Below are 24,317 nucleotides of genomic sequence, written 5' to 3'. Positions count from 1 at the left end.
GGGAAGTGGACGGTGTCAGTAGGACAGAGTATGAAACGAAGACATTTTTTTTTTACAGAATTTTCAGTCTTTTTTCTCTTATAGCGCAAAAAATAAATAAACCAACGGTGATTAAATACCACCAAAAGAAAGCTCTATTTGTGTGAAAAAAAGGACGAAAATTTCATTTGGGTACAGTGTTGTATGACTGAGTAATTGTCATTCAAAATGTGAGAGCACTGAAAGCTGAAAATTGGTCTGGTTATTAAGGGGTTTTAAGTGCCCAGTTGTCAAGTGGTTAATGAATATATGGGGCCATCTCCTTGCTGGATTGGGTTCATTTTCATATATTAAGTTGTACGAGTGTTAAAATAAAAGTGGATGCACCAAAGGACTCAGTGGCCAGTGGGTGGATTTTGTGAAATGGCCAGTGGGCGGGCCCTGGGGAATGTTGGTGGTCAGGCCGGGGGGGGCTTAAAGCTGTGTAAGGGGCCCCCAAATTTCTGATGCCTGCCCAGGGTCTACAGTACATTAAAGTACTGATCCGGTTTAAACTGCCACATACATTAGAGAATGTTTGCTGTTTATAGTTGGATTTGTATGTTTGTAGGCCTCTTCAGAACCCTGGCTAATGCTCCGTGGCTCAGGGAAAAGTTAACACTTTTTTTAACTTTACTCATGCTATAACAATTTTTTCTTATTTTTAGGCAACCTTCATTAAAGAATCATCCATATAGGAGTCGGCAGTCTCTGAACAGTCCAAGCCCAGGAGAGACTGAAATGGATCTTCTTGTAACTCGGGAACGACCACGACGTGGAATTCGGAACAGTGGCTATGATGTGAGTTTTATGTTGTTCATAAGAATTTAATGTTTTAGTATATATAATATTACAACACTAGTGGAGCTCATTAATTTTTGTTTGCTGAAAAGTTTTACTTGAATGAATCTCGCATCTCACAAAATTGTCCTCATGGTGGAAAAATCCATGGTCCATGTTTGATGGAGATCCACCAATTGCCACAGCTGTAAGTACATATGCAAGGCTGCCTGCAGAACGCCCGCTGCTGGTGGTACAGTTTTAGTGCTCCTGCACATAGGCCCCCCCGAACCTGTGTGGCGTCAATTTCGGCATGTTAGGATAAGTACAATGACCAGCTGCTCCTACAATTTCCTCGTTAAGCCATGCAGGGTTTCTGTCCTCTTGGTAACAGGGCAGTAATTGGACTCAATGCATGAATCATTGTCAGGCATACTCTCCCATTACAATCATAGTTAATGTGAGTTTATTATCTCGTCCTGGCGCTATATGAAAAGATCTGCGATCGCAATGATTCATCAGTGCTTTTGCACTTTCCATCTTTTTTTCACTGTAGATAAGTCTGGCCTTAGCTGACATTTTCATTAATCAGACTGCGGAGGATGGTGGAAAGAAGCCTCAGAATACTGACGCATTTAGGAAAATTGATTTCTTTTTTGACTAATATGAAGATGGAATTTTTTTTTTTTTTTAATAACAGGATTTTTTCCATATGTTGTAGAGTCTTTTGTAAAAAGAATTTGTGTAAATGTCACAACCGTTTATACAGCTGTCACAAATAATCGCTGTGTTTTGTTTAATATGTTTTTTTTTCTATGATTGATCAGCTCCAACAAGTGGCCATAATGCTGTATTTTCCTAATTGAGGTATTTATATCGCATTATGGCCACTAGATGGAGCTGACGATCATAAGAAATAAACATATTAGACAAATTATGGGGAATATTCTTGGCAGCTTTTCAAAGACCTTTGTGGACAAATAAATAGAGCGAATCTCTCTAACGAGGGCACAGACAGGTGTTGTAATCCCTCTCCACTCTATCCAAAATGAAAAAATAAATAAAAAATGTGTCTTTAGTTGCACTTTAAATTGAGAGTTAATTTGGGCTTTAAGTTTGGGCCATGGGAACTTAAAATGCAGTACTTGAACTCTTGTACCAAGAAGGTTGGCAAAAGGTGATTGTAACGGTCACCACCATTTACGATATCCCTTCCATCAACCACGACAGCTTATCTGACACTCCACAATCTAGCAGACATCAGACATCCCATTTCCCCAGAAATAACTAGACAAGCTCCGTTCTCTGAGTCAAAATGTATGAACACTTTTATTGGTTAGCCTTCAGGTTTATATACAGTTTACAAGGCATGTTTAAGTAATCACAGGAACAATCAAACTCTCCACCCACACATCACACACTGGGGGGGCTTCAATACACCTTCAGATGGGCTAATTACTAAACATTCCAGACAGCCTGTCTCCGCATTAGAGGAGGTAATTACCACAGCTTGACAAGTCACATTCCACACACAAAACAGTATTTAGCATACATAATGAGAGATCCAGAAGCCAGGCTGTCTACCAAGCTCAAATCCACCTCATCCCAGTCCAGACTGAATTACCATCTCAACAGCCTGTGCTACACAGAGGAATGAGTCATTATTGACCGGTTGTGGGTCAGCATGAAATCCCTTGAATATCTCAAGATATCCTGCAATATGAATTATCAGTTATCAGTCACATCTCATGTAATTTATAATTAATATTTCCCAGTCACCCTATGCCCAAAAGGGACACAGGGTGACCCTAGACCCAAGAGTCATTAGTGACGCTGGCACAGGAGTACCCCCCATCCTCCAAAAGTCTCTGGGTGTCATGGGTCATTCCGTTACAGTGATATTTCTCTCAAAAGTGGGATCTAGTGTCCCTAGTCTGCCCCTAGCTTCCTAAAGATTTCGGATACCTTAGAAGCAAGAGCTCCCTGCTATAATTCCCAACTGGTTCTGTCCACATGGTAGTTTTGGGTATTCCCAACCAACAACCATCTTTATGCGTTCCAGCTCCTTCTGTTACAGTCACCATACTGTAAAACTGGAGAGTGCTAACCCTGGTGCAGCTGTGTATGATAGCCAACCAGCTTCTAACTTCAGCTTGTTCAATGAAGTTTTGACAATGAAACTGGAAGCTCATTGGTTTCTGTGCAGAACGGCAACAGATTTTAGTAAATCAATCCCTAAAGCCGGATGGACTGTTTTCATCAGACAAACCGATCGTGTGTGGGCCCCATCGTTTTTTTTCCATCAGTGTTAAAAAATAGAACATGTTTTATATTTTTCCTATGGATAAAAAAACGATAGAAAAATCTGATTGTCTGTGTGGAACTCCATCAGAGAAAAATCCACGCATGCTCAGAATCAAGTCGACGCATGCTCGGAAGCATTGAACTTCATTTTTTTCGGCTCGTCGTAGTGTTGTACGTAACAGCGTTTTGTCACGGTCGGATTTTTGACTGATATCCGACGAAAAAATTAATCGGATTAGATTCCATCAGATATCCGATCGTGTGTACGAGGCTTTAGTGTCCGACACTTAGGCTTAATAATAGCATGAAATACCAAGCTGCGGTTTCCAATGCAAGCAAAGTCCTTTCTTGTATTAGAAAGAGGTATGGACTCCAGAGAGAGAGATATAATGTTGCCCCTGTTCAAATCATTAGTAAGACCTCATCTGAATAATGCAGTTCAGTTTTGGGCATTAGTTTAAAAAATGGATAGAAAGTCAGAAAGAGGCAAAAAAAAGGCAGAAAGTGCAGAGAAGGGCAACCAAACTGATAAGAGGCATGGAGGAACTTGGCTATGAGGAACGATTAGCTGAACTGAATGTATTCTCGCTTGAGAAGAGGAGATTAGGGGGGGTATGATCAACATGTACAAATATATAAGTGGTCCATATAGTAAACTTGGTGTAGAGTTATTCACTATAAGATCAATAGAGAAGATAAGGGGGCATGCTTTATGTCTGGAAGGTGGAAAGATCCCCCAAGATCTGTTTCTGGCTAGCTCAGTAGATTGGTTTAAAAAAGGCCTGGTAAAGTTCATTCATGGAATATCTGATTGCCATTTGTAGGATCAGGAAGGATCCTCCTATTTTTTGCCTTCCTCTGGATCAACTGTGGGTATAGGATTGTGTATATGGAGGCTTTCTATTTGTGTGTGTGTGTGTGTGTGTGTGTGTGTTTTTTTTCCCTCTTGTGGGTAAAACTGGATGGACTTGTGTCTTTTTTCAAGCAGACTAACTATGTAACAGCCAACGTTCCTATAGCATCAAATTATATTTCCATTTCCTGAAGTTATATGTGCAAAGAGATGAATCCTGACCGGTATCTTTGAATTTCGGTGGTCTCCTGATGAATCAGTTGAAATTAGACATGTGCGTTCCCGTTCGTAACGAATGGATTTTCGTACGAATTCGTTATTATTCGTACATTCGGATCAATTCGAACATCCGAAAAGCTGAAAGAACCAAAATACGAAAATTACAGAATTACGAATAAGCAAAATAACGAACAAGTGAAAATACGAACGTATCATTGGACAATCTTACTAAAATACGAAACACCGAAAAGGCAAAAGAACGAAAATGACATCTATAACGAACGATTTGCATTCCGTATTTTAAATCCTTTGTCTGTTCGTATTTTCATTCGTATGTTCGTATTTTCATTTGTATGTTTTGTAAATCCGTTTCTTTGTCTGTTCGTAAATTTGTGTACTTGTATCGTTCTTTCGATTGGGCACTGGGCAGTGTAGTTAGTGAGTGATTATCTTACTTAATATCTTAGCCAATCAGCTTATCGCTTTTGTGCTGAGTCACATTGTACAGTGTAAAGCCTCGTACACACGATCGGACTTCAAACAAACTTTTCCATGGATTTTTGTCTGAAGGGAGTTGGCCGGACTTTTGAAACCGAAAAAGTTTGTCCGATAGAGCGTACACACGGTCGGATTTTTTGGAAAACGCTAATTTTGATGTTTATTGGCAAAAAGTCCGACTGTGTGTACGGGGCTTAAGAGAAAGTATATCTTAATATGGATTAGCCGCGTGTTGCTATGTATTTACGAAAGTACAAAATTACGAATCCATTAAACGAAAATTATTATCTTAACAAAATTACAAATTTCGAATCAACTAATATAAATTAGACATAATTACGAATCATTCAGTATAAACGAAAATAAAACTGTTACGAAAATACGAACGAGTCCGAATAGGAAAACTTGCGTCTTACGAAATACGAACAGGTCCGAATAGGAAAACTTGCATCTTATGAAATACGAACGGGTCCGAATAGGAAAACTTGAATCTTACGAAATTACGAATCTTTACGAATCTACGGAACGAGACGAAACGGAACAAAAAAATATGAACATTTTTGTTGTGCACATGTCTAGTTGAAATCTGATATGTGGGTGTCCTTGCTGCAACAATTGCCTTTGACCAATTTCGAACATTGTCAGCTGAACATTGACTGTAGCCAATCAGCTGCAGTCACTATTTGCACACTGTGACATAGTTAGGCAGTACCCAATCAGAATACAATAGCCAGCAGAGGAGATTTGTCCAAATTTGTTATCTTGGATTGGTTGCATTAATGGCTACTTTTAGCCCGTGCACATTGCATCACTGTGCCAAATAAGCCCAATTGTTCCTGCAAACATACTTTCCACATCGGTTTAAAAAAGAAGCCCAGATAAAGCTGCTTAATGATGACTTGTGTAGAGATTTAAATGATTTATTACAGATTTGGGTGTTCATGGATCTTATGAAAGTTTTATCCATTGTTACTCTTCTTTCCAGAGGAAGTAGGTCAGGCTGATGCTTATTAATATTGGAGTCCTGGGAATTGCAGAGATAGGGCAGTTTATACCTTACAGATGAAGGGAGTAAACAGCATGTATTGTTGTTGGATTAAAGTATACCAGCCAAGCAACCAATCTTTAAACAATGAATCTCATTGGTCTCATGGGTCATCAGCATATGCACCCGACATGCAAGAGATAATAATAGCTCCACATAGCGCATTAAACGTATAAAATTGTATTAAAAAAGTTGATGTTACACTTACAATGTAGCAAAAAGAAATAGGCCTTGAATCTGGTGTGCCGGCCGGTACACAGAATCCAGACACCCGTCCTACTGGGTGATCGTGTGGATCGTCGAGGTGACGTCCGTGCGCCGCTCTGCCCTACGTCCGTTTCGTAATAACATACTTTGTCCAGGGGCACAGCCATTAATGTCTAAACCGCGGGCAACAAAAGTGAGTACACCCCTAAGTGAAAATGTCCAAACTGGGCTCAAAGTGTCAAAATTTTGTGGCCACCATTATTTTCCAGCACTGCCTTAACCCTCTTGGGCATGGAGTTCACCAGAGCTTCACAGGTTGTCACTTGAGTCCTCTTCCACTCCTCCATGACGACATCACGGAGCTGGATGTTAGAGACCTTTCACTCCTATACTTTTCATTTGAGGATGCCCCACATATGCTTAATAGGGTTTAGGTCTGGAGACATTCTTGGCCAGCCCATCACCTTTACCCTCAGCTTCTTTAGCAAGGCAGTGGTTGTCTTGGAGGTGTGTTTTGGGTCGTTATCATGTTGGAATACTGCCCTGCGGCCCAGTCCCCGAAGGGAGGGGATCATGCTCTGCTTCAGTATGTCACAGTACATGTTGGCATTCATGGTTCACTCAATGAACTGTATCTCCCCAGTGGCGGCAGCACTCATGCAGCCCCAGACCATGACACTCCCACCACCATGCTTAACTGTAGGCAAGATACACTTGTCTTTGTACTCCTCACCTCACGTCTCACTCCTCACTTAGCCCGACCAGACTCACATCGTAATTTCGAAGGAATTCCATCGGATGAAAAGAGAACATTGGGGTAGATTCAGGTAGCTACGCTATAAGTTACGGCGGCACAGCGTAGTGTATTTACGCTACGCCTCCGCAACTTACAGGAGCAAGTGCAGTATTCACAAAGCACTTGCTCCGTAAGTCGCGGCGGCATAGCGTAAATGGGGCCGGCGTAAGCGTGCGTCATTCAAATGGGGAAGGGGGGGCATGTTTTATGGTAATATGTGATGACCTGACGTGATTTACGAACGGCGAATGCGCCGTCCGTGTACATATCCCAGTGTGCATTGCTTCCAAGTACGGCGTAACGACGTATTGGTTTCGACGTGAACGTAAATTACGTCCAGCCCTATTCGCGAACTACTTACGCAAACGACGTAAATAATTCAAATTTCGAAGCGGGAGCGACGTCCATACTTAACATTGGCTGCGCCTCCTAATAGCAGGAGCAGCCTTATGCCGAAAAAGCCTTAACGCAAACGACGTAAAAAACGAATGCCGGGCGCACGTACGTTTGTGAATCGGCATATCTAGGAAATTAGCATATTCTACGCCGACAAAGTTATATTGCACACAATTCTACGCCGCCGCAATCAAGTTACGTCGGTGGAGGAAGCCTATTTTTTCAGCTTAACTGCCTTTGTGAATCGGCGTAAGGCTACGCGGGCTCGGAATTCAAATTACAGCGGGGTATCTGGAGATACGCCGCCGCAAAAGGTATGTGAATCTACCGCATTGTTCTCTATGTAAACTTCGACCGAATTCCTCGGAATATCCGATGGAAAAACTCAGATGGGCATACACACGGTCGGAATTTCCGATGGAAAACATATAACATATAAAATGAAGAAAAAAACTGTGCTTGTAAAAAAATGAAGAATAAATAGCCCTGATGTAGAGTGTGATGGTGGATCATGGTTTGAGCTTCACCCTTCTATAGATGCTGATCTAGCACCTGTGCAGCACAAAATCTGACTCCAGGGAGCAATAGGTAGGTAGTGTAAAATAGGATTCAGCAAACAATTTATGATTAGGTGTATTTTTTATTGCCATATGTATATGAACTTGCTGTAGCTGTCATACTGAAATGACAAGACAGGAAAAATGAACAGACTACTATAAATCCTCATTGAAATGCAGTGATTGTCAAAACTGTCGCTTGATAATTTCCCTGTGGAAAAAAAAAAATCAATGTGTGGTGGAGAAAAGCCGCAGACGGCCCGAGAGTGAATAAGAGTTTAACCCATTAGTGGCATCTGCAACAGTTGATATCGTCATATGTTCATTTTCTTGTGTGTCCTGTTCCACGCCAAAGCCCAGGGGAATTCATCTGCTTTGTAGGATTATTCAATACAAGTTCTAATCATTAGTGGACCTAAAGGAACGGGAAGTTTTTTCATAAATAATTGTGCCCAGCAGAGAACCACCATGTTTAATATTAACCAGTTTTGACTATGGATAACATTTCTGTATATCCTATGATGTCACAGTAATCCCTTTCCTCTAAGCAACATTCAACTTGTTATAGTCAGATTATGGATAGGCGCTGTGAGAAGATAACAGTATTATAGGTAAATAAATAATGACACTACCACAGGATATTATCAAGCTTTGTTTTTAAAGCTGTGTTAAAGTGGTTGTAAACCCTCCTGAAAAAAAAACAAAAAAACAACCTGCAAGATAAAGGCACAATGAGCTAGTATGCATACTAACTCATTATGAATTACTTACCCGACAACGAAGCCCCAGCAGCCGTCGTCGTCTCCCCCTCTGGCCGGCGACATCTATCCCAGGGGTTATTTTCGGAATAGATGTCCTGCTCCGGTGCTGTGATTGACCGGAGCCGCGATGACGTCACTCCCGTGCATGCGCGGGAACGGCTCAGTACAACTGAAGCAACGGCACGTACGTGCTATTGCTTCATTTGGCTTAAGCAGGGCTGGACTGGGACAAAAATTTGGCCCTGGACTTCACCCAGACTGGCCCACTTTGACACGTCTCTCCCATGGCGTCCGGACAACTCCCGCACCCCCCCCCCCCCCCGGCCACCCAAACCCCCTCTCCCCCTTCACTAGCCACTAGCCGTTCTACTTTATTAGATACTGGTACTCTTATCGGCAGTACCAGTGGGGAAGCTAGACATTATTTCACCCGGGGCAAAGAATCAGTTCGGTGCTCCCCCTTATGGGACAAGATTAGGCAGAAGTGAGAAACTCCCAGGCCATAGCTGTTGAGTCAGCCATCTGTCCCCTCCCCCATGCTTCTCTGTCCCCCCCAGGTAAGCGCTGCGGGAAGGGAGAGACAGAGGAGCGGAGGGGGCGGCGGTCCGCTGTCACTGAAGCCGGCCCACTGAGCCATCGGCCCACTGGGAAACTCCCTGTAGTCCCAATGGCCAGTCCATCCCTGGGCTTAAGTGCGCATGTGCCGCATGACGTTGGCACATGCAAATACAGAGATATCTCCTAAACCATGCAGGTTTAGGAGATATCCAGTGCAGCTACAGGTAAGCCTAATAATAGGCTTGCCTGTAGTTTAAAGTGGTTGTAAAGGGTTTCCAACCACTTTAAATATCACTGCTGCTTCCTACCTGCTGCAAGTATTCTACATTTTAGATGCATGGAATACCATCTCCCCTGCCGCATGCCGTGGTTCTTCCGGCTGGCTCATACTTCCTGTAGCGATGTATGAACTGGTGGGCGAAACCATAGCAGGTAGAAGGGGAGCTGGTATTCTACACAAGTGTGGAAATCTTGCAGCCACCAGACAGCAGTGAAATGGCAACATTTCACTGGCTGACAGAAATGTAATTGCAGTGCCTTGAAAAAGTATTTCACACGTCTTGAAATTTTCCACATTTTGTCATGTTACAACCAAAAAAGCAAATGTATTTTATTGGAATTTTACGTGATAGACCAACACAAAGTGCCACATAATTGTGAAGTGGAAGGAAAATGATATATGTTTTTCAATTTTTTTTTTACAAATATCTGAATAGTGTGACGTGCATTTGTATTCAGCCCCCTTTACTCTGATACCCCTAACTAAAATCTAGTGGAACTGAAATTGTTCTGCCTACAGCCTCTGTCCTTGTTATATATCTACTTCAAAAAGATGTTTATGTACAGTATCTGGTAGCTGATTTGTGTTGAATTAATATATCCTTGTGTAAGCATTTAAAGTGGTTTCTGTTTACCCGTAGATTTATTGTTGTGTACTTACTAAAGTTGGAAAAATTCTTGTATGACAGAATACAACTTCGCAAGTGATGTACTGTGTTGTATTGTATTGTAATGTATTCTGACGTTTCTGAGCTTGCATGGTGTTGGTCTTCTTATTTTTTTTTCAGATGAATAATGTACTAATTAAACAAAAATCATTTGCTCTGTCGTCGTACAAGAAACTTTGTCGTGTTTGTCCCTTCGGATAATTTCACATTAACTGTGTACTAACGATTAGATTATTGGACAATGATGCCGCGTTCAGGCTTTGGCCCGGCCAAATCTCATCTGTTCTATATCTAAACTCCGATGGAATTCATCGGAATTTCCGATGAAAGAACTCCGATGGGGCTACACACGATCGGAATATCCGATGAAAAAAGTCCGTCTGACTTTTTCAATCGGAAATGCCGATAGTGTGTACCAGGCATCACTTTGAATGCCGTATTTTTCATCCAATTTTCCAATCGTGTGTACTAGGCATTAGTGGCTCTGTAGGGAATGAGGTTTCTGGAGGGGGCTGAAAGAAACTGTGGTGTATGGGTCTCTGGAGAGGGCTGGTGGTCTTTCCAGGAAGCTAGGGATTTTGCAAGGGCACTGTGTGGGACATTGCAGGAAGCTGCAAGGGATGGAGCACTGTGCAAAGTTTGAGGGTAGTGTGGGATACTGTTGGAGATTGGGGACACTACGGGGGGGCTGGAGGCTGTGCAGAAGACTGGGGGGCACTGCAGAGGGCTGATTGGCTCTGTGCAAGGTTGGAGATTGGAGAGTACTTTGGAATTTTAAGGGCAAACTCAGATACTAGGTTAATTAGGTACAAAAATATAAAGTTTATTAATACATAGTAAAAAATATTGGCACATACATCACCATCAATTGCATAAAATAATAAAGTATACAAAGGCTTGAGTCGAGTTTATGGATGACGTGGTCATTACTTCTCGTTATGGGCGGTTAGGGGGCATTATTGGAGCTGAGGGGCACTGCAGTCCACTATGAAAGGTTGGAGGGCCCTATGGTAGCTGGAAGACACTGTTGGAGATTAGGAGATATGCAGCTTTCTGGAAGTCCACTGGGAGGGAGGCTGCAGCCTGGCAGCAGTATATGGCCCAGTGGTTGAGACTTACTGGTCTAAGGGACAATAAAAGCAGTTTTACTTACCCTGATCCTCAAATCCCCCAGCAAATGGCTGCACCTTGTGCTCCAATGGTGGACTGTTCCTTAGCGTATGGACCACTCATTAGTCTTAATGAGGTCAGACCACCGAAGTGCAAATGGGAAGAGGCTGCAGGGACTCATCTAGCAGTGTGGAGGAGCCTGCAGTAGCGGAGGGCTGGCTAAGTAAAATTGATTTACTAAGTCCCCTAGACCTAAACGATCAGTTATTAAGGATGTTTCATGATCCTGGAGTTCAGCTTTAGGGTGAAATCAGTCAGCTTTTTCATGTGTGTCCTGGCAGTTTGCTACATCCATGTAAACTTTATGCAAACCAAAAATAAACACCTTTTTAAAAAAAACCCTCTCAGTTCATTCTAATGCCTCGTACACACGACGGGAAATGATCCGTCGGAAATCCCGGTGAGAAAACCGAGAACCTGCTCGGTAACTTTTCCCCTGTACACACAAGAGGTTTTCCCGTTGGGAAAACTCCGATGAGTGCTTTGGTCGGGAATCCCGACTGTGTGCTCCTTCGCAGTTTTTCCCATAGGAAAACTGCCAAAAACTTCCGGGAAAAGGTCTGCCGGGAATCCCGGTGGGAAAAAAGAGAGCTGGTTCTCTTTTTTTGTCCGGCGGTTTTTGGCCAGTTTTCCCGTCGGAAAAACTGCTAGGAGCATACACACGGCCGGGATTCCCGACCAAAAGCTCTCCTCGCAGTTTTCCAGTCGGGAAACCCGGACGTGTGTACGAGGCATAAGCCTCCAGGTTTAAAATATATTGCAACATTTGATTTTTTTTTTTGTAAATTTAAATTACAATATCAAATTACAGAATGACTGGTGTATCAGTTATTTATGCCATATACATTTTTTCAGCAAAAGTGGAGTTTGCCTTTAATGGTGTCATAATTTAAATCTACTGCAGCATAATATGTGTCATTTTTCTTACTTAGACCGAACCTGAAATTATTGAAGAAACGAATATCGATCGGGTAAAACAAGCCAGAACGTATATTAAATCTCGTCAAGGGAAAGGTCATTCTGAGACATCTACGCTGAGCTCTCAGCCTTCGATTGATGAAGTCAGGCAGCAGATGCACATGCTGCTAGAAGAGGCGTTCAGCCTGGCATCTGCGGGGCACGGAGGACCCAAGCGACAAGCAGATCCATATGCTTCAGCGCAGCATATGCCCTATTCAGAAGTTGTCACTAGTGCTCCTGGCACAATGTCTCGACCTCGGATGCAGTGGGTGCCAACGTATGGGCCTGAGATGTATCAGTATAGCCTTCCCAGACCGGTAAGATTGTATGAAGCTTGCATTTTTTGCTTGCCTAATACATGAATAAAGCATCACGCAAATGTTGAGAATATCAGACTCACTTTCTATCCCTCTCCCCAGTCAGTTCTAATGTTATATGCTCGTAGCAAAGTTGTTCTATATATATACACACACACACACTATATTACCAAAAGTATTGGGATTCCTGCCTTTACACGCGCATGAACTTTAATGGCATCCCAATCTCAGTCCGTAGGGTTCAATATTGAGTTGGCCCACCCTTTGCAGCTTTAACAGCTTCAACTCTTCTGGGAAGGCTGTTCGCAAGGTTTAGGAGTGTCTATGGGAATGTTTGACCATTCTTCCAGAAGCGCATTTGTGTAGTCAGGCACTGCTGTTGGACAAGAAGGCCTGGCCTGTGGTCTCTGCTCTAATTCATCCCAAAGGTGTTCTATCCGGTTGAGGTCAGGACTCTGAGCAGGCCATTCTTGTTCCTCAACCCCAAACTTGCTCACCCATGTGTTTATGGACATTGCTTGGGGGGAATTATGTGCAGGGTGGGGATTATGGTATTGGGTTCTTCTTCAGGGCTTGGTCTTGGCCCCTTAGTCCCTTAACTCTTACGACATCAACATACCAAGACATTTTGGACAATTTCATGCTCTCAACTTTGTGGGAACAGTTTGGAAAGGCCCGTTCCTGTTCCAACATGTGCACCAGTGCACAAAGCAAAGTCCATAAAGACATGGATGAGTGAGTTTGGGGTGGAGGAATTTGACTGCGAGCCAGGCCTTTTCCCCCAACATCAGTGCCTGACCTCACAAATGCGCTTCTGGAAGAATGGTCAAACATTCCCATAGACACACTCCTATACATTGTGGACAGCCTTCCCAGAAGAGTTGAAACTGTTGAAGCTGCAAAGGGAGGGCCAACTCAATATTGAACCCTACAGACTAAGACTGGAATGCCATTAAAGTTCATGTGCGTGTAAAGGCAGGTGTCCCAATACTTTTGGTAATATAGTGTACATCTAAAGATTCCCGTGACAGTCTAAACATGCCCCAGTTACTAAGGGATGCACACGCCTCATATGTATTGTAACAAAACTTCCTTTCTCTTGACTGCACCAAATCCTCCATTTGTGTCTCACATGTTTCCCCTGCCAGGCACTGCAGCTTACAGTGGGAGGATCTCACTAACAGAATCAGTTACAGGCGGTGCCCGGGTTACGAACAAAATAGGGGACTGTGGGTTTGTTCTTAAGTTGAATTTGTTTGTAAGATGGAAAAGTACATTTTTAAGTGTAACTCCAGCCTGTGCAGGGATGTGGGATGTTCTGGGAGCTTCCGCTCGTGCAATTGTTTTAGTTGGAGCTCTTGTGGCCATGCAGTACTGCAGTGTGGGATGTGTCCGGTGCTGCAACTTGCAAGATGGCTGCTCGGCAGTATCAGGGACCAGTGTGGAGGGTAATTGGCCAGCAGTGACATCATGCCGCCTCCGTTTGTAGGTAGGTGTTCACAACGAAAATGTTTGACTGCCTGTATGCCAATCCAAAAAGCAGTGGGCAGGACTAGGTGTGGCCAGGCGCTGATGAACAAGCTACCAGCTTGTGAATCAATAGTGACAATGTTAATAGCCACACCTCCTGCAATGTCTTCCTATCCACATATAGTGCAGGCACAGCCTATACAAGGATGGCAACTGTACCGTTCGGGAGCAGTGCAGTATTGTTGCCACATCATCACAGGAAGCTGCATGAGCTGGACTTAATTGGCAGCATCAACAATTGTTTGTGAGACTTTGTAAGGGAACTGTAAGTACAGATAACCTTTACAAAAGGCTTATTTACAGTAAAAGCTCTGAAACTGGTGGATTAGTCTTCCACAAGATCTAGTTTTAGCTAACTCTATAGATTGCTCTTCAAAAGGGGCTGGATGTGTTTCTAAATGCACAAAATATACAATAACTGGCTAATAATATTTATAAAACAGTATTTTAGATTGCTAATCCAGGAGTACCCAATCACCTTTGTGGGATCAGGATGGAATTGTTTTCCCTTATGCCCCATACAAGCGGCCAGGATTTCCGACTGGAAAAAGTCCGGGTCCCTGGACCCTGACCCTAACCATAACCCCCTAACCCTGCTCGGAATCATTGGACTTCATTTTTCTCGGCTCGTTGTAGTGTTGTACGTCACCGCGTTCTTGACGGTTGGAATTTTGTGTGAGCTAGTGTATGCAACATAAGTTTGAGCCAACATTCCATCGGAAGAAAATCCACGGTTTTCTTGTCGGAATTTCAGATCGTGTGTACGCGGCATTAGGAAGTAGGGGTTTTAATTAAAAAAAATTGGTTTGGTTGGACTTGGAGGACATGTGTCTTTTTTTAAGTGAACGCATAACTATAGTTCTGCCTTGTAAAATTGCTAGAATTTTTTTATTTTTTGGCAAATAATTTATGCAAAGTCTGTTTTGACAAAAGCTACCCCCCCCCTCCCTGCTCTTAGCAATTTTTCTCTAATGCTGTGTACACACAATCAGACATTCCAACATCAAAACCGTGAATATGCGCTGAGAATAGAGCATCCTGCCAGTGTCAATATAATGGTGGAGGAGCATTGGGGCAGGACCTGGATGAAGCAACAATGGAGATGACGGCATCATCAGGTGGAGCGGTGCCTGGGTCCTGGACCCGTGACCACTGCAGGAGGGCACTTTGTGATATAAGTGTGCCATGCTCATCCTTATTTCGTGGAATTTAGTTCCATTTAACTATGTAACTACTTTATATTTTTAACCAGGTAACTTACATAAAGATACAGTATGTAAAAATGAATCATAAAGAAAACTCAATCCCAAAATATTTCTCTAATGCCCCAGGACAGGGTCTCCAAACTCTCCAAACTTTCTAAACAAAGGGCCAGTTTACTGTCATTCAGACTGTAGGGGGCGGAATGTGGCCAGTGGAAGTAGGAATTGTCCCGGCATCAATGGGAGTAAACAGTGTATCCTTGACATCAGGGGAAGGAATAGTACACCATAGGTGGTGTCAGCAGAATGAATAGTACCCCATCGTTTGTGTCAGTGTGTCACTACCCACTGCTTTATTCTCTGACCTTGAGTTAGAGAGTAATGCCTAGTACACAGGATGAGAAAATATCACTTTCTGAGCGATTGTCCGATAATCTGATCATTAGTACACAGCTTTCGAAAGCGGATCATTACATTTTATGCAAAAATATTTGCAGGGACAAACACAAAAACATTTCTCGTACGATACCAGAATGAACACTTTCATGTAATTAGTATAGTATTTGTACAAAAAAAAAACTTGTGTAACCAAGACCACACATGCTTGAAAACGAAAGAATACATTAAAATACAATACAAAGCGTTATGTCGCTTCTGAAGTTGTATTCTGTTATACTTGAATTTCCGTAACTTTTGTAACTTATTCGTTTTTGATATGAGACTAGCATGCAAAAATAATGGACGATCATTTGTCCAATATTCTTATTGTGTGTACTAGGCTTGAGGGCTTCCAGTGGAGTTTATATCTAATTTGATTGATGGTGGTGTGAATTTTGACATTAACTGGTAAAAGAAAGAGCTGTTATTCCCCGTTGACTAAACTATATAAATTTGTTAATATAATGGTGTCACCAGTTGGGTGCATTGGTAAGGGGTTACAGGGACCTCTTTACTAGTTCCCCTCATAAAGAGTTGAGCACATCTTATTTTTTATGGTCCAGGCCCACTCAGTAATACCATGTCAGACCAATATATATATATATCTTTGAGGAGTTATTTAAATACAGGCTGAATGTGCCTCGATATAAATCAGTGTTTCTAACTACTTCTGACACACAGAAAGAATGCTAAATGCATGAATGAACTTTCATATCGCATCTATGATTACACCAAAGTTTCTACTTGGCTGTGTAAAATGAGATGTGGATGGATCATGACTGAAGATAATCATAACAGACACATTTTAGGACTAGAAAGCAACAGAAGTTGTGTGAAAGTAGACCTCCAGCCTGGAGCTGATTAGAGCAGTTTCAGCAAACCCATTCGCATATGTTACATAAACAGGCTTCTGTGTTACTTTGTCAGGAACCTTGAATCAGACAGAGACAGAAAATGCAGTAATAATCCCACCTTTTTAATATAGTGGAAAAAATGGTACAAATAGTAAACATAGTCCAAACATAGCCAGGGTTCGGTAATCAAATTGCGTAGTCAGTGCAAGCCAGTAAATCAGTAATCCAGAGATCAGCAAACAGGATCAGGAACCAGAAGGGATGTCAGCCAGGCAAGTCTTTAACAGGAGAGACTCTTCAGATATGTTAACCAAGGCGAAGGCATGGGAGAAATGAACCAGGCAGTTTAAAGGGGCTAGCTAATGAACAAGAAATGATCACCAAGTGAGGCACTGTGGAATAATGAGTGTTGGTAATTAACCGACAGCTGAGCAATTTTAGAAGCAAATTTCGATCAAGTTTTAGTCTTATGCCTCGTACACGCGACTGGTTTTCCCGATGGGAAAACTGCCATGTTTGCTTTTTGTCGGAAAAACCGGCCGTGTGTATGCCCCATAGCAGTTTTCCCGACGAGAAACCCCCCCCCCCCAAAAAAAAAGAACCAGCTCTCTTTTTTCCCGTCGTGATTCCCGGCGGTCTTTTTCCCGTTGCGAAAACAGCTCGTGTGTATGCTTTTCCGAGGGGAAAAAAACATGCATACTCAGAATCAAGTATGAGACGGGAGCGCTCGTTCTGGTAAAAATAGTGTTCGTAATGGAGATAGCACATTCGTCACGCTGTAATGGACTGAAAAGCACGAAGACTGAAAAGCGCAAATTGTCTCTCAACAAACTTTTACTAACACGAGGATCAGCAAAAGCAGACCAAAGGATGGCGCCATTTGAATGGAACTTCCCCTTTATAGTCCCGTTGTACATGTTGTACGTCACCGCGCTTTGGTCGGGCGGGATTTGGCATGATCGTCTTTAGTCCCATTTTAGTCTTCTGCAATTGTTTTCGTTTTAGTCGTATTTAGTCGACTAAATCTCCAGTACATTTTAGTTGACTAAAACTCATTTTAGTTCTCTAAAATCAAATGGGTGTAAATAAATTGTAATGCATTAGTTAACATTTCTCTACAATTTCCAAACTGATTATATACTGCTGGAGTGAAAAATCTCATATGTTATTATTTATGGTATTGAGGTATAAACATGCACTACAAACCAATGTTAATTTTGAAGTCAAATTTCAATTTAGTTTTAGTCTTTTGAATAAAATTACATTTTAGTTTTAGTCCCATTTTAGTCTTTTGACTAAAATGCAATTTTTTTTTTTTTGGTTGTATTTTAGGCATCTCAATTGTTTTAAACATATTTTAGTTGACTAAAATAGTATTCATTTAGTCGACTAAAATGTTTTTAACACTGCTGAGCACTGAAAAGTGAAAGCTGAGCCCAGCCCTGACATACTCATCATGCCACACATTCTTTTATTTTATAAGGGATGCTTTATTCAATGACTTTTTCTTAATTCAAATACTTACAATTACTTATGGCTTTGGAAGTGCTCTATCTTTTTGGACACTAAAGTGGTGGTGCTTAGACAAGTGTGTGAAAGTATGGACTTGTGTGGATTTAAGTGTGTTTTGGGTGGATTGATGGTAAAAGTTTAGTAGTAGACATAGTGCTGTGATGGATTAGGGTAGAGGAAATCTCACTTGGCTCTGGCAATGACCAAGGACAAAAAGATCCTTTTAGATTTACCAAAACGATGTAATAGGAAGACCTACCCAAACTATGCATTTGATTTGTCTCCAACCAGACATGCCATGGTACTACATACTGTAGTTTTTGGTAGATCTAACATGACCTAGGAGCTTGGTTCTCCCTAGAGAGGCTTCTGAAAGGGGAACCAAGCTCATGGGACATATTTGGTCAAGAGCATTACTTACAGGGACTTGTGAGTTTTCTCCGATACTGCTATTTCTGGTTTGATGGAAGTGGTGAATTTATTTGGTTTCAGAGATAAGTTAGGTTGGGTTGACACATTTTACAAGTTATACACACTAAAATGAGTTTTAACAGAACATACCATAATCGGGGCGCATGGATCTGAAGAAGCTTTTGCCTGGCAACAGATGTCTTGAGTGGACTACAAAGGTGCTTTGGCGAGTATTCCAATGATCTCGTAGTCTCCACCGTCTGGTCAGCAGTAGATATACATACTATCAACCTGATAGACCTGCATGACCAAAGGTTTTCCCAAATGTCCTCAGCAGTCTCTTCCCGGTGAACATATTCCTCTTTCTACCTCAAAAATGTAAGAGGGTTAGAATCCCTACCAGGTTTTTATTGCTTTGTAAAAAGTCCAATGAGAGCATGAGACCAAAGAACTGAGGCCCAGATTCTCAAAGGAGATACGACGGCGTATCTCCAGATACGCCGTCGTATCTCTCAGTCTGGGCGGTCGTATCTATGTGCCTGATTCTTAGAATCAGTTACGCATAGATTTCTATTAGATCCGACCGGCGTAAGTCTGTTACGCCGTCGGATCTTAACTGCATATTTACGCTGGCCGCTAGGGGCGTGTACGCTGATTTACGCCTAGAAATATGTAAATCAGCTAGATACGCGAATTCACGAACGTACGCCCGGCCGACGCAGTACAGATACACTGTTTATGTTAGGCTTTTCCCGGCGTAAAGTTACCCCTGCTATATGGTGGCGTACAGGCGGCATACCAATGTTAAGTATGGACGTCGTTCCCGCGTCAAATTTTGAATATTTTACGTTGTTTGCGTAAGTCGTCTGTGAATGGGGCTGGGCGTTATTTACGTTCACGTCGAAACCAATACGTCCTTGCGGCGTACTTTGGAGCAATGCACACTGGGATATTCCACGGACGGCGCACAATTTCCACGTTGGGTCACAAGTTATTTACATACAACACGCCCCCCTGTTCCAAATTTGAATTAGGCGGGCTTACAACGGCCTATTTACGCTACGCCGCCGCAACTTACGGAGCAAGTGCTTTGAGAATACAGCACTTGCCCGTCTAAGTTGCGGAGGCGTAACGTAAATAGGATATGTTACGCCCGCACAGAAATACGTCGATCTACGAGAATCTGGCGCTGAGAGTCCAAAATCTTTTAATACTGGTGTTCCTTCATAACAAGAATGACAATATGAAACAGATAAACAGGTTTCCGAGGTACAAAGATCTCCCCCTGCTTCAAAGATCCAATATTCCATATACTGAAGAATGATAAGAATGAAAATCCGAAAATTTAAAAAAACTAAAATCTAAAAATAAGAACAAAAATCTCTAAAATCTGAAATAATAAACTAATAATAATTTAACTATTACTAACTATTAAATTATAAGTATTGGAATTTCCTTTCAAATTTGGCTGTTAGTGAACGTAACGAATACAAATTTATCCACAGTTACGAATTATCCTTAATAACGAATGCCATATCTGAACAAATGGAACGTAACAAATTAATAATAATAAATAACAATAATAATAATAAACGTATTACTTATTATTATTTAGTTTCATTCCATTTGTTTAGATGCAGCATTCCTTTTTTTGGACAATTCGTAACTTCAGATAAATTTGTATTTGTTACATTCACTAACAGACAAATTTGAAAGGAAATTCCAATACCTAGAATTTAATAGTTATTATATTATTAGCTAGCTATTTGTAATTTTTGGATTTTCGTTATTTGTAATTTTTGGATTTTTTTCCTTATTTTCGGAATTTCGACTGTACTAATTTACGAATTTTCAAATTTACAAATTGTGAGTTTTTGAATTTCCAAATTTTTGAACTTACGAATTCCGAATTTTTGAATTTCCGAATTTGTATTATTTTTGAATATCCAAAAAAAAAAAAATGAATGAAACGAAAACAAACAAAATTTATTGGCAGGGCACATGTCTAGTTGAATGATGTTGGCCATCAGACTAGCAGCAGAAAAAAGTACTGCTGGACAAACATCTGGATTGAGGCTGAATACTGCAGCAAAAGCTGTTTGTTAAAGCAGAGGTCCACCCTAAAAAAAAAAGAAAAAAAAAAAGCTCCTAAAAATTTGAAAAAATATATATATATTTTTTTATACTTACCAGAATTGGCTGTTGCTAGGCAGTTTTCCTAATCTGCCACCTCCTATAGCGCAGCTAGCTTATTTCTTGTCCTGTGTGTGTCCCAAAAGACAACCGGCCATTCACAAAGCGGCGTGCGACTTGCGCATGCGCAGTAGGAAACGGGCAGTGAAGCCGCAAGTCTCCACTGCCTGCTTCCCTTAGTTCGAATGGCGGTGCCGACACCCGATCCGATGGACGGATCGGCCTCGGGGGGCCGACATCGTGGGCACCCTGGACAGGTAAGTGTGCTTATTAAAAGTCAGCAGCTACAGTGTTTGCAGCTGCTGACTTTTTAAAAAAAAGCTTGATTTCTGCTTTAAAATTTGTTGAAAATGAAATGAAAATTCTGATTTTGGTATATACTAGAAGTGAACCACTTAATGGAGTATTTTCCCTGTGCTTGAACTTCTGGGTCAGCATGCTGGCTGTGACCATTATAGGCTATTTCCACTGTCCCTCTCTGATGTTTAAAGGCTAACTCCACCTTTTGCTACATGATACACTCGTATTTAGAAGGTAAAATGGTGCAAAAGGAACCCCCAACACTGCCACCTACCTGTGACATGTAGAGGTTCTTCTCCTCTTCAGCAGCTGTCACTTTTGAAACTGACATTGCTTCACCTGCGTAGCTGTGGCATTCATTCATAGAGATCTGTGAATTATTAAATTACAACATAGAGGTCCCATCTGCCACCATGGCAGATGGACTTTTAGGGGTAGATTCACGTACATCGGCGCAATAATCCGCCGGGCGTAGCGTATCTAAGATACACTACGCCGCCGTAACTTATCTTTTTTTTTCGAATCTTTGGCGGCGTAATGGCGCGGCATTCAAATCTCTGTGATGGGGGCGTGTTTTATGTAAATACGTCGTGACCCGACGTAAACAAAGTTTTTTTTTAACTGCGCATGCGCCGTCCGTGGGGGTATCCCAGTGCGCATGCTCGAAATGAAACCGGAACAAGGCAATGTTTAAGACGGTGACGTCATTCTACGCAAATCCCTATTTGCGAACGATTTACGCAAACAACGTAAAAAATTCAAAATGCGGGGCGGGAACCACAGCCATACTTAACATTGAGTACGCCTCATAATAGCAGGTTTAACTATACGCTGGAAAAAGCCGAACACAAACGACGTAAAAAAATGCGCCAGACGTACATTCGTGGATCGCCGTAACTAGCTAATTTGCATACTCGACATGGAATTTGACGGAAACGCCACCTAGCGGCCGCCAAAAAATTGCACCTAAGATCCGACGGCGTACGAAGACGTACGCCTGTCGGATCCATCCGAGATGCCGTCGTATCTTGTTTTGTAGATACAAATCAAAGATACGACACGCAAAATTTGAAATTACACGGCATATCAAGAGATACGCAGGCGTAATTCTTTCGTGGATCTGGCCCTTAGTTCTCAATGGAACACAAGTCTAGCATTAAATCCAGCATCCATAGATGGCGGTTGCACTGCTTTGCGGATTGATTTGCAAAAATAAGTGCACTTTTTTCCTGCAGATATACAAGTATTTATTAATATGTTTCTCAAAGGTGGACTTAGTCTTTACCCTATGTAATGTTATACTGTGTTTCCCTGAAAATAAGACCTAGCGTTATTTTCCGGGAGGGCTGCAATATAAGCCCTAGTTTGTATAATCCACGCTATTACAGTAGTATATATTGTACATCGTGTGTGTTTCTGTAATATAATTGCGGGGAAGAGAGCTCTGGCAGGTCACAGAAGCGCAGAGCGACGCTATAACGAAGGTATTTGGCACACTTATATTACAGAAACACACACATTGTACATTATATACTACTGTAATAGCGTGGATTATACAAACTAGGGCTTATATTGCAGTGGATTATAGGATTTTACAAGCATTTTAACTCCGTTCACACTGGGGATTCCTGTCGGAAGAGCAGACAGCACATTACATGATAATACCTACCCTGAAAATAAGCCCTACTGTGTCTTTTGTTGCCAAAATTAATATAAGACCCGGGCTTATTTTTGTGGAAACACAGTATGTAATGTAATGTAATAGAGTGGGAACACCCCTGGAGAATGAGAATACCCACAACAGAAGAAACCAGGCCAGGAACAATGGAAGGCAGATCTTGTGACAGGACTCCCTAAAACATAGAAGAAGCCAGTTGGGTTTTTAGGACCACAAGTCTCCACATTTTATTGGGAGATCACTTTGGGTTGATTTCTTTCTTTTTTTGTTGATTAACTGGAAGGACAGTCATTTTGTTGGGCTAACATCCTAATACATTAATGTTTCAATGTTTTCTTGTTCCAACAGACATACCGGTTTTCCCAACTCCCTGAAATGGCTATGGGCTCTCCTCCACCACCGGTACCACCGAGGACAGGTCCTGTGGCTGTCCCTTCATTAAGGAGGTATATTACACTAGTGTGTTTATTATCTATCTGACCTTGATTAAAAAAGAAAAGATTGGGTAAAAGAACAAATGTTTCAGATTACTTACTTTTGTTTTTTAAAAGCAAATGTTCACCATAAGAATCCATACCACTTAAATATCACCTATCCTTAGACACCTTACTACTTAAAGTGTATGTTTGGGCAAGACATTTTTTTTTATTACATGCTGTTTTACTGAAGAAGGCATCTACAGCAGGTGCCGAGTGAAGCAATTCAAGCACTGCAATCATGGTTTAGAATGATATTCCGCATTTTAATTGGCACCTTTGCACAGCTGCACTTGCTGATTTTGTATTACTCTTCTGCCACCTAGTGGTCATTTTGTGTACAGTGGATAATTTTAGGTTACTTTACACACTGATGCAAATGGGATGAGGGTTTCCCCTCATTCAATTTGCAAGGCAAGCGACCGGCTCTCAATGAAGCGGGTTCACACCCCCCCCTTGGGTGGCTGCGGAGCCCACTGGAAAAAGGGTCCTGTGTATCCTTGGCTCTGTTTCAAGTGCAAATTCAGCCCAAAATGTTCAGATTTGCTTCTGAAAAGGTGTACAGGGGCGCATCAGACCCCTGCTGTGAGCCATGGCTGCAGCTAGAGTAAACCCAGCCTTAGAGGGTCCTGTTTATAGTCAGGATCACAACTTCTTCCGTTGGTTTTATGACTCAATTCACCATGGGTGTGCCAGTTGTGCCCGGGCACACCCTAATCACCCGGTGTGGCGCAGATTCCCCCTGTTTCAATCCCTGATTTTTCACCAAAGCCCCCTAATGGGGCTCCTAACAAAAATTTTGTTCCACCTCCTATCGACTCCTTGGTTCCACCTCCTACCGGCCTCCCTGTACCGCCCATTTTAGAGAATACAGAACCAAGTATTATTTTTGCTACTTAGTGATTTGCATGGAATTTGTTAATGATAACAAAGAAAGACAGTAAAATAGATCCCCTGCAGTGAGCAACAATAAACCCTACCCCAGCAACAGTAGACTCCTCCAGCAATGATAGACCTCACCCAGCAAAAATAGAGCCCCCACACAACAAAATACCACCCCCAGCAACAATAGACCCCCGGGAGCGACAACAGATGTCCCAGCAGACTGCATCAATAGACCCTCCAGGAGGCAGCAACCATAGACTTCTCGTTCAACAGTGGATCCCTCCCAGCAAGATTAGCTCCCCCTAGAAACATAAGACCCCCCCACTAGCAACAATAGATCTACTCAGCAACAGAAGACCCCCTCCAGTGACAATAGATCCCCCAGCAGCAAGCATCAATAGACCCTCCAACACACCCCAGCACTCCTTGTCATTACATACATTGGGGCAGAT

The 24,317-nt window shown here is 42.0% G+C and overlaps 1 protein-coding gene across 4 annotated transcripts in view; it reads left to right on the top strand.

Moving 5' to 3' along the window:
- Window positions 1–24,317, top strand: part of KIAA1549L (KIAA1549 like) — a 204,009-nt gene that overhangs the window by 163,687 nt on the left and 16,005 nt on the right. For 3 of the 4 annotated variants that reach the window (XM_040328288.1, XM_040328287.1, XM_040328290.1), the window contains 3 exons: window positions 687–819; window positions 12,042–12,386; window positions 22,853–22,950. In XM_040328288.1, the coding sequence (XP_040184222.1) occupies window positions 687–819; window positions 12,042–12,386; window positions 22,853–22,950 (576 nt within the window). The remainder of the gene's footprint in view (window positions 1–686; window positions 820–12,041; window positions 12,387–22,852; window positions 22,951–24,317) is intronic. The other variant, XM_040328289.1, reaches the window with a different exon arrangement.

The sequence above is a fragment of the Rana temporaria genome, chromosome 11 (assembly GCF_905171775.1).
Source record: "Rana temporaria chromosome 11, aRanTem1.1, whole genome shotgun sequence".
In the NCBI taxonomy this organism is placed as follows: Eukaryota; Metazoa; Chordata; class Amphibia; order Anura; family Ranidae; genus Rana; species Rana temporaria.
This window is presented reverse-complemented; position numbering and strand designations above follow the sequence as displayed.